At 34.5% G+C, this 10,963-nt stretch overlaps 1 protein-coding gene across 1 annotated transcript; it reads left to right on the top strand.

The window, feature by feature from the left end:
- Positions 1-5,777: 5,777 nt before the first annotated feature.
- LOC120350088 lies at positions 5,778-10,727 on the top strand. Its single transcript, XM_039422248.1, has 4 exons — positions 5,778-6,318; positions 8,147-8,246; positions 9,423-9,647; positions 10,039-10,727. Exons 1-4 carry the CDS (start codon positions 6,316-6,318, stop codon positions 10,248-10,250), a joined length of 540 nt encoding a protein of 179 aa, XP_039278182.1. The 5' UTR covers positions 5,778-6,315; the 3' UTR covers positions 10,251-10,727.
- The last annotated feature ends 236 nt before the right edge of the window (positions 10,728-10,963 follow it).

Raw genomic sequence — 10,963 nt, 5'->3', positions numbered from 1 at the left:
AGTCTGGTTGAATTTCATTCAGTTTATAATTTGGTTAATGGAAAACTTTTTATAAAATACTGAAAAACTTTATTTTATAAAACAATCCACATTTGGCTAAAACACTCTAAGCTTAATCTTGAATCATTTCTCTAAATGGATTTTCCAACAAGTAGCCTGACTGCAGTAGGCCTACATGTAAATCACTTATGTTAGCAAATCCTTTTTTATTTAATTTATTGAATAAATGATGCAGTAACCTAACTACAGTATTTAAAAAAGATGAAATTCATAAATATCTCACAATAGGGAATAAGGTTTAAATATATTTAGCCTATTCAGTACCCCTACTTCTAATATTATTCAAGTATTCTAATGATAGAACAAAGAAATTAATAAAAGTTGCATACCTATTATTAATAAATTAAATTTCCTATTTTAAAATAATATTTTCAACTTTAGTAACTTAGTCCACATTAAACTTACCTCAGGATGAGAATTATTGAGAAACCAAATTCTGTCACAATGTAATAGATATCACTAAGCAAAAAGTATATTTTTGTATTATCCCAATCCTAATTATAATTACATTTGAATACATTACATAAAAAAAGATTAGCCTGTAAAACAATACTCTATAAGAAGCTGTTTCTGTTGCAAAATGCAAATGTAATGTACACTTAAGCCTTGTACACACGTCCGTACAGATTCGCGCGAACAATTGTATGTACATATGCCTCAACATTCACTGTACGTCCTTGTGGACGCAATCCACGTATGCCTCAGCATTCAAAAAGCTATCTGATTTGCAGACGACAAGAAGACATGGTAGATGTAGATTTTCTACATGACAACAATGGCGTCATTCCATCATTGAAGATAGTTATCACAAATTGCAGCAGTATCATTTTATTTCAATGACTTATATAATAAAATCAAAAATAAAACTTGACAAACGATGTTGGTGGGTTGAACGATTGTAGGTTGAAGTAAGGAAATAAATTGCTACATGACATAAGATTGACAGTTCAAACTTTATTAGGTTGTCAAAACATTATCTTGTTAATATACTGAATCTAATTCAACTAGTTATCTAAACAATAATGATATCATCATGAGGGAATCAATAACTCCACAAGAACGATTGGCTCTAACTTTGAGATTCTTGACATTAGGCGATTCATTTGTTGGTTTCCAATTCTATTCTGAATCTCAAAAAAAGAAAATTACTTCTACTTATTTTTTGGTACAATCGCAAATCATATGAATAGTCTATAATTGAAAAAGAACGACAAACCAGGTCCAAAAGTCCATATCATTCTAGAAAATAAGTCAGACTTGAACCATTTCTCAATGACAAACACATTACAAGTATTCCCACTTTGGCACCGATATTTTGAGTTCCAGATATTTCCAATTCCGCCATCTGCCAAACAAGTAATTAAATTACTAGTCTATAATTGAAAAAGAACGACAAACCAGGTCCAAAAGTCCATATCATTCTAGAAAATAAGTCAGACTTGAACCATTTCTCAATGACAAACACATTACAAGTATTCCCACTTTGGCACCGAAATTTTGAGTTCCAGATACTCCCAATTCCGCCTAACAACATATTTCGAGTTCCGGATATTTCCAATTCCGCTGTCTGACAAATATTCGGAGTTCCACCCAGCAACAGTTTTCAAGCATAGGACATTTAACATTGATATTTTGAGTTCCAGATATTCCCAATTCCGCGGCCCCGTTATGCCGGGTCTACACGACAACGATATTTGCGCAAACTTGGCTCAAAGCCAGGTTTACGCAAATCTGGCTTTGAGCCAAGTTTGCTCAAACCTCTGTTCACACGACACCAACTTTATCACAAACCTGTATTATAAACTAAACCATATATAAATTCAATACGAAGTCTTTTGAAGTGTTTATAAACTTGAGATGAATAGTAACTCAAGCCTCCTCCTCCTCGTCCCCCACCAAGACCACCTACTCCACCTTCTCCTCGACCTCCTCCTCCACCTCCTTAACCACCCCGCCAACTACTACTCCTCCTCCTCCCCCACCTACTCCTCCTCCTCCTCCTCCTCCTCCTCCTCTTCCTTCTCCACCTTCTCCTTCCCCACCTCTTCCTCCTCCTCCACCTACTCCTTCTCCTCCTAACCCTACTCTTTCTCCTCCTCCAACTATTCCTCCTCCTTCTTAACTACTCCACCTTCTCCTCTCCCTCCTCCTCCTCATCATCTACCTACTCCTCCTCCTCCACCTACTCCTCCTTCTCCAACTAATCCTCCTCCTCCATCACCTCCTCCTCCTCTCACTTCTCCTCCTTCTCATCAATAATAATAATAATCAAGAATACTGCTTATCAAGTGAAGAGCGAATAACTATTATATTACATTACTATAGAGTAAATAAAATAATTATTATCCAGTAAAAAGTCTTCCTTGTTTTTGAGTATTTTTGAGAATTGACCTCGCACATATTTTATTTGAGGGTGCTGAATCCGAATCTGAAATCGCGAATTCTCTATCTTCATTTTGAAGCGATTTGGGTTTTGATGGATAGATGAGACATAATCGTTTCCTAGAAAAATTGACGCAAACCTGGCTGAGATTGATTGAAGAAAGCACAAACCTTCAAACTTCATTAATTCACAATGATCTCCCGTCTACACGACGCATACTTAGCGCAAACCTGCCAGGTAATATCGTTGTCGTGTAGACCGGGCATTAGAAAGGTATCTTATCTTTAAGGTCTTTGTTTGTCTGGAGGTGCAGAAATAAAAATCGACCGCATTTGTCGCTTCATGACACGACAAACTGGGTCTGCTCTGCTCAGGAAAGTGGCAATATATATCGAGATTATGTTATCGATACATTGTACTTATCGATATCGTATAGCCTTTGACAAGGCAGAAAATCGGTTGTATAAACCACTGAACTCTATACTAACTGGAATGGACTAGCAACACAAAGAAAGTGAGGCAGCTGGTAAAGATAGGCAACCCGCATTGCTGTGGGATTCGTCGTTTTGTAACACATTGGCTCTTATGGGAAAATGCATTGCACAGTTTCAATTTCTATTTTATTTCTATATTGTATGTCTTATTCCATGGAAGCGTTATTTTTCCTTTATTAAGCAGTTCATTGTAAACTTTTTGAGAGCAAAAATAGTGAAATAGGTTGAATATGAATAATGAAAAGATTTTTTTCATTTGTGACTGCAGTAGTTTTAGTATTGTCAACTTTTCACAAGCAAGGGAATAACTTTGGGCCAGATTTCAGAGAAGCATATCATTTATTAATTCTTATTTATTAAACAAGGACAAATATAAACTGTCATGAAATGATTGGGAATGAAAAAACAGGCTCATAGTCCTTATTATTCCAATCCCGAATTTTGTTTGTACATGCAGTCCAAAGGAGGGCTGTGTTTAATTGAAACTATTAAACACAGTCTTATGTTTATTTTGATAGGATATACTATTGTTTTTTTTTTGGATTATATGATTTATTGTTATTGTTAAAGGAAATATTTATGATTTATTGTTTAAGGAAATATCTCAATTTAATAATATAGGCCTACTTACAGCAGGCTATGAATGTAGAATATTTTTTAGGTGTGCATTGGTGTAATTTCAAATCATATAAGAAAGTTTCAGAAATGAAGCAAATAACGAAGAAACATTTTATTATATTATATGACTATGATAAGCAAACAGTAAAATATGCTACAAAATTACCATAGTAAAATGAACAATTTGAAATTAAAAGGTTTCAAAATTAATTACAATTCAGCTGATAACAATCTCATATATTTTACAATAAAAGTAGGTAAATAAAATGAATTATGTGGACTCATGATGATTCAATAACACAGGATTATTGAATATGTAATGATAGCAATATACTAGGTATTCTGATAACATTTCAAATCATGTAAGTGTGGGAGTTTCAGAAATGATGCAAAGAAATCTATGAAGAAACATTTATATTAATTGTATTATAATTATGACCATATGATAAGCAAACAGTAAAATATGCTTAATAATTATTATAATATTGTAAATTGAACGATTATTTATTTGAAACGAAAAGGTTTCAAAAATTAATCACAATTTAGCTGATAGCAATATCATATTTTTTAAAATAAAAGTAGGTACCTAAAATAAATTATGTCATCTCTTGATGATAACACACAATTATTAATCATTTGTATTCTTTTTTGAATAAGGATTAATTTGCTCTTCAACTATGTTTTTTTATTTTAGATGCAATAAAGTAGGCCTAAGTTTTCAATTAGCATGGAAACTATCACCGTATACTAGGAATATATAACCAAATTTGTTGTTTTATCTTTGGTCAAATAAACTGATCAATATAGAAAAAAGTATTGGAAATGTATGTAGAACAAAAAGGTTTCTTCAAATTAATTAATAGACTAAAAATGTTTGACTTACCTGTGAAATGGTATTTCATTTCCTTTAACATGCCCATTATTCTTGCATCCAAATGCAACACAATACATCACCATTTCTTGGTCGTATTTTTATTCAATTCTACGCATTTTACGACAAATACATCACAATATTAAAGAGAAAAGGTTGTGATCTAATACTGATAGCCCTAATACTCATTCAAATCCGTTTTTCAACTTTAAAAATGAAAAATCGTACTCAAGAGCTGCAACAACCTGCTTAAATGTATGAGTACGAGAGAGAAGGGAATCCCACACGGTAGGCCTGTCTCACTCACTCCGCCTTACACACTTTTGGCTGTAGCTTAGCATTGGACAGCCCGTTCCAGTTAGTATAGAGTTCACTGGTATAAACTGACTTGTGCCTCGTAATTTGAATCTTAAATTTCTATTCATGATGTTGAACTCTATTTTACAATAATTTGATTGAAATGAAAAGAATAAACAACGTGGACTTGAAACTCTATGTTAATAATGTGGTTTAAGATAACATATCAACAATAACATAATTTTATGGAAATTGTTGACAAAGAGTTTCTAGTCATTATTGTTTCAGTATTTTATATAAAGGGTTTATAAAGAATTTTTACTCCGATATCGGCGTATGAAGGAGGCTCCTTTTTCCTTTTATATTATCCTTGAAATGCAAAATTTCCAAAAACCGTGTATATACGTCGACGTGCAATTAAAAAAGAACATACCTGTCAAATTTCATGAAAATCTATTACGGTACCGCGTTTTGCCGTAAATGCGCGACATAAAAACATTTAATCATTTAAATATTAAGAGAAATGCCAAACCGTCGACTTGAATCTTAGACCTCACTTCGCTCGGTCAAATATTGGCGTATGAAGGAGGCTCCTTTTTCCTTTTATATTATCCTTGAGATGCGAAATTTCCAAAAACCTTGTATATACGTCGACGCGCAATTTAAAAAGGAACATACCTGTCAAATTTCATGCGCAAATGCGCAACATATAAACATTTAAACATTAAGAGAAATGCCAAACCGTCGACTTGAATCTTAGACCTCACTATAATGATTATAGTGAATCAATATGGAAAAATTGCAAGTTAATCAGTCCAGTAGTTCAGATGTGATGATGCGTTATCCTGAATTTTTTATCCCGTATAAGTCAATAATTCTTCTCTTTATTAGATGAATGAGTATTTCATCTGCAATGAAGCCTGCACTTATATTATAATGTAAAATTGCAAGTTAATCAGTTCAGTAGTTCAGACGTGATGATGCGTCATTTGTCAATTTCCCATCTAGCTCGTACATGATGAGTGTAGTCTGTCTTTCCTTTTTTCTTCAGATTATGCCAGATTGGAGCAAAGTTCAGACAATCTGAACGTCAATTTCTGTTTTATTGGAGTGAGTTGATTCACTTTCCATGAAATTCGCAGAACACTCTTCTCAACAAACGAAGTTGGTTTTTATCTTCCTAAGATAAAAGTAAGATAAAAACGAAAAAAGTAAATGATTGAAAAAATTATTACACTCAAGCTGAGACATAAATCGAAAAAGTAATTGAACATTTTCATTGTTCTTTCACTCGTCTGTGATTGAAATTGGAGTAATCAAAATCGAATGCACGGCTTTTCAGATATTGATTGATACTGATAGAGGTGTATAATATATGAAGCAATTTACAATATTGTAAGAGTTCAAACAGAAATTGATTTTTTTCTGTTGTACAACTAAGATCAATAAATACAGATTTGTGAAATAAATAGATTCCAATAATTGATTTTATTTACTCTGATTTTGATTCTGGTAACACACAAGTTTCACACTTCAACTAAATCTTATCATTCTACTAACTCTAATAAGTTGATAAGATTGGTTCCACCATAATGGTAAGTCCAGTTTATGTATGTTTTATTTTGCATTGGAATAAATGATTAATTTCAAAACTAACAGATAATCCGTGCTTCGCCAGAGTTCAATTAAAAACTTGACAAACTGAAAACTTAACCTACTGAAATCTTGAAGAATTTAAAATAGGCCTGTAAACATCCTCGGTAAATTAAGAATCTATATGCAAAATGTCGAGTTAATCAGTTGAATAGTTCAGACTTGATGATGTGTCATTCATTAATTTCCTTTCCCGTACGTGTATAAGCCAATAATCTTTCCTTTATTAAACGAGTATATAGATAGATTATACAATACAACTGAGTTCAATAGACCATAAATGATGAAAGATAGATGCTCCGGCAACAGAGAGGTACCGGGTTCGATTCCCGGTTTGGGCCCAATTTTTGGACAGTTTCATTCTTCAAATTTCCTTTTGCTATTCAGTTCTTCGGTCAATATTTGCAGTAGCAGAAGTCCTCAGTCTATACAAACTCACTTTCGATTTGGAGGAATATGCGGAGCAGAGAAATGGAGAAAGATCAGCCAATTACAGTGATGAGGAGTCATATAGGAAGAAACGTAGTTACCAATTTGTCGATTATACTCAGTCAACTTAGTGCTTTCAGAGAGGAAAGTACGTATGCGTATCATGAGCAGTTGAACACTCACTAGAGACTACAGAACGCTGGCTGATTTAGCACGGCAACATGGCCGCCGCTGTATCCCTACCTACTTTTCTCTGCTCCGCATATCCATCCATTTCGGAAATAATTTGGTATGGACTATAGCTCTATTCATATATTGGTTATCTATAAACTAGAATAAAGGAAATAACTGGCTGGCTTACACCACTACCTCCGTAAACGAAGCCATAGTGCATTCTGATGACGTCAGCACTGGTAGGGCTCCTACACCAATTAAAATTTGTTGATTTCAGCTGATCTATATCAGCTAGTGTTTTTATTGGTGTAGGAGCCCTACCTGTGCTGACGTTACCATCAACCACCTGTCATGCACTATGGCTTTGTTACTAGTAGTGCTTATACAGGTACGGGAAAAGAAAATTATGTTTGACGCATCATCACATCTTAACTACTGGATTGATTAACTTGAAATTGTGCTTCAAGATCCTTAATTTATTAACCGAAGATAGTTATAGGCCTATTTTTTTGGTCTGAACTACTGGATTAATTAAGTTGAAATTTTGTATAAAGATCCTTAATTAACCGAGGATAGTTATAGGCCTATTTTTTGGTCTGAACTACTGGATTGATTAACTTGAAATTTTGCATGAAGATTCTTAATTAACCGAGGTTGGTTATAGGACTACTTTCAATTTTCCAAGTTTTCAGTTTGTAAAGTTTTAAGATAGACCCTTGCGGAGCACGGGTTACCTGCTGGTTTGAAATAATTATTATACAGTGGAAACATAATTAATAATTATTATTCATAATTGAACATTAATTTAATTATCACTCAATGAACTAAATATTTGATGGCTTTATTATAATATTGAAGAAGATTTTTAATATTGGGTGTAGTATTATTTTGCTCGAAATAAGTTGCATTGGGTAGAAGCTTAGTTTGTGTAGTGATCTGTTGAGACATTTTTTCTATGTGGTTTCTAAACTTTTTCTTTTAATTTTTCTAAACTGTTGTCTTTGTTCTATATGTTCTGTGTTGCGTTTGTCTAACAGTTTGTGTTGTATAATATTCTGATATTGTTTGTGACGATAGAAGAATAAAAATATAATTATTGTGGCATTGGAATGATTAAAAACATTATAAAAATAATAGAATTGTTGCAATTCCGAACATCTATTGCAGATTGGAATGAGGTTATCATTGTTGATCATGACAGTCTCAATGCAATTACATGGATATGTGAGCATGCCCTCGCATGCTAACATCACAAAACGACAGACTGGTAAGTTGAATTACTATTTACTATTCTATTCTATATTACTATCTACTAATTACTATTTCTGAAACTAACAAACTATTGTATGTGATTGTAAACTATCTAATATTTTCTGTAATAATTGATGTGGTGGTTTTAGTTTTTTTTTGAAATAAACATTTATTTATTTATCTACTGATCTGCACTCTTTCGGTTAATCATAGGAATTCAATCTATACTATGATAAAGGGAAGAATATTATTGGCTATTACACGTACGGGTTAGGAAATTCAGGTATGATGCATCATCACGTCTGAACTACTGAAATGATTAACTTGAAATTTTGCATTTTGATTCATAATTATTTACCGAGGATGGTTATAGGCCTATTTTAAATTCTTAAAGATTTCTCTACGGCAAGCTTCCAGTTTGTCAAGTTTCTAATTAGACCCTTGCGGAGCACGGGCTACCTGCTAGTTCGTCAATAAAATTAGACCACAATTCAACACTTATATTATAGAAGCGGAGAATATAAAACCCCACTTATAATATCATTGAGTATGAATTTTACTGTGGATATTTTCTGTGACCAATGAATGACCTTAGAACCAACTCATAATAATTAAGACCCGCCGCAAAGTGGACCCTCGCTAATCCACGTAAAGCAACCCACGCCGTGGGATGTTTTGTAAACCATTGCTATAGAATTATTCATAATCAATCAGCTGACAAGTTGATTATTCATTGCATGTATTACACAGATGTCTTGAAAAGTCTAGGAATGGTAAGAACATCCGACGGCGTGGGTTGCTTTTTGTGGATTAGCGAGGGTCTACTTTGTGGCGGGCCTAAGGGCCGGTTTCCGAGCTCGGGATTTAGCCAAGTTCTAGACATTCCAAATTTGAATTTCCGAAACGGGGCATTGTCGTATTCCACGTTTAAATTAAATTTCCTGCTACTAGAAAATTGAACACATAATAAAATAAAGAGAAAATAGTGTAAAGTTTCAGCTATTTTGAATTATTCAGGAATGTTTCATTCGTCAAGGAAAAACGATTCCAAATGAGAAAACAGAAATATTATAAAAACTATGACTTTGCCCCGTTTCAGAAAGCCAATTTTTTGACTCCAGCTGTTTAAAGTTTAGAACTTCTTCTGCATTGTTCCCTAGATTGCATTTTCCCCTTCATTTTTTCCCTCCAGACTGCGAGTTTAGCCTGGAATGTGCGTCACAGGACGAATGGTGTGTTCACGGCAAATGTGAGTACACGTGTGCAAGCCCCATGGACTGTCAGTCGTGGTCACAAGATGGCGGCTACTGTGTGGCACAGTCTGCAACCGGTTTCTGCCGGTTTTTCACTGTTGAATTGGACGATATCTACTCAGCCGAAGGAGCTCCCAAGCTGAAAACCGGCTTGAAGAAAGAAGGTAGGTCTAATAGGTTGGTATTTTACTTCCATCGAGAACTTCCACAATTATAATAGTACTAGCCGTCAGGCTCGCTTCGCTCACAATATCCGTCTAGCCAGGGGGCTTCGCCCCCTGGACCCCCGACAGGATCGTACAAAAATGAGATCAGCGGGCTCGCTTCACTCGCCTGTATTTTTCATTTGAGCATGCTTCTTCATTCCATCAGAAAGTCAAAGTACTGAGAAAACGCAGAAAAACTGAGAAAAACGTTGGAAAAACGCTGATTTTGGGCGTATCTTTGATGAAATATTAAAGTCACCTCATCTCAAAATTTTTAGACCCTAGCTAAACAAACCTCTGTACCAAATTTGAAAATGTTCATACATTCATGTATTTTGTATCTGCACAGGTTCCTATTGCTCAAGGACGGATGATTGTGCCCCTCACCTGTATTGCCATACCAACCACAAATGCACTGATCCCTGTAAACATCTGCTTATGTGCACTTCTGATGGATCAGACGATAACCCAGGGTTTGTGGTTCCCAGACTCAATAGCGAGTATCAACCCAGTGACAAGTATCGCTGTTTAGTCGAAAATTATGATGTGGGTTGTCACTAATAATAATAATTAGTTATTTAATGGAAATGTACTGGCAACATACTCTTGTAAATGTTGTCTATTCATGAGTTACTAATCATCACGCAAAAAAATCCCATGAATAATTATTAATAAAATGATGGATAAACTTGTTTCTATACAACATTTTTGTAATAATTATCCTTGACAAAAGGTCGCAATGAGTAATACCATAGAGAAACAATAGCATAAGTAGATATCCCATGGTATAGGGCGTTTATGTCGCAACTCTTACTGTTATCTCAAGCCGATAGTCCATGTAATTCTTTCCCGTGAAGCTGTGTGACACTGGTAGTCTCTCATATTGTGCCGTTCATACACTCTCATCCCAACAAAACGGTAAAATTCGACAATAATCGACAGTAATCGGCTTGAGATAACAGTAAAAGTTGCGACATAAACGCCCTATACCATGGGATATCTACTCACGCTATTGTTTCTCTATGATAATACCATATTGTTTTGATGGTCTTGATTAGTCCTACCTGATTTTTCTTGTATTGTGAAGACAAAAGCCCGGTTGCACAAAAGCCAGTTAAATTTGAACCGTGATTAATTCGGCTTTTGTGCAATCGGAATTAAGAGTCACAAATAAGATTCGGAGAACTTCAATCACCTACTCTTGACTGTGGAATCATCTTTCGGAGCTGACGATAAGCCGTCAGTCCCGACTACCTAAAAAGTAATCATCTCTC

This window comes from Nilaparvata lugens, chromosome 2 (genome assembly GCF_014356525.2).
Source record: "Nilaparvata lugens isolate BPH chromosome 2, ASM1435652v1, whole genome shotgun sequence".
Classification (NCBI taxonomy): Eukaryota; Metazoa; Arthropoda; class Insecta; order Hemiptera; family Delphacidae; genus Nilaparvata; species Nilaparvata lugens.
The sequence above is the reverse complement of the archived record's forward strand: the minus strand, read 5'-3'. Positions and strand labels throughout refer to the sequence as shown.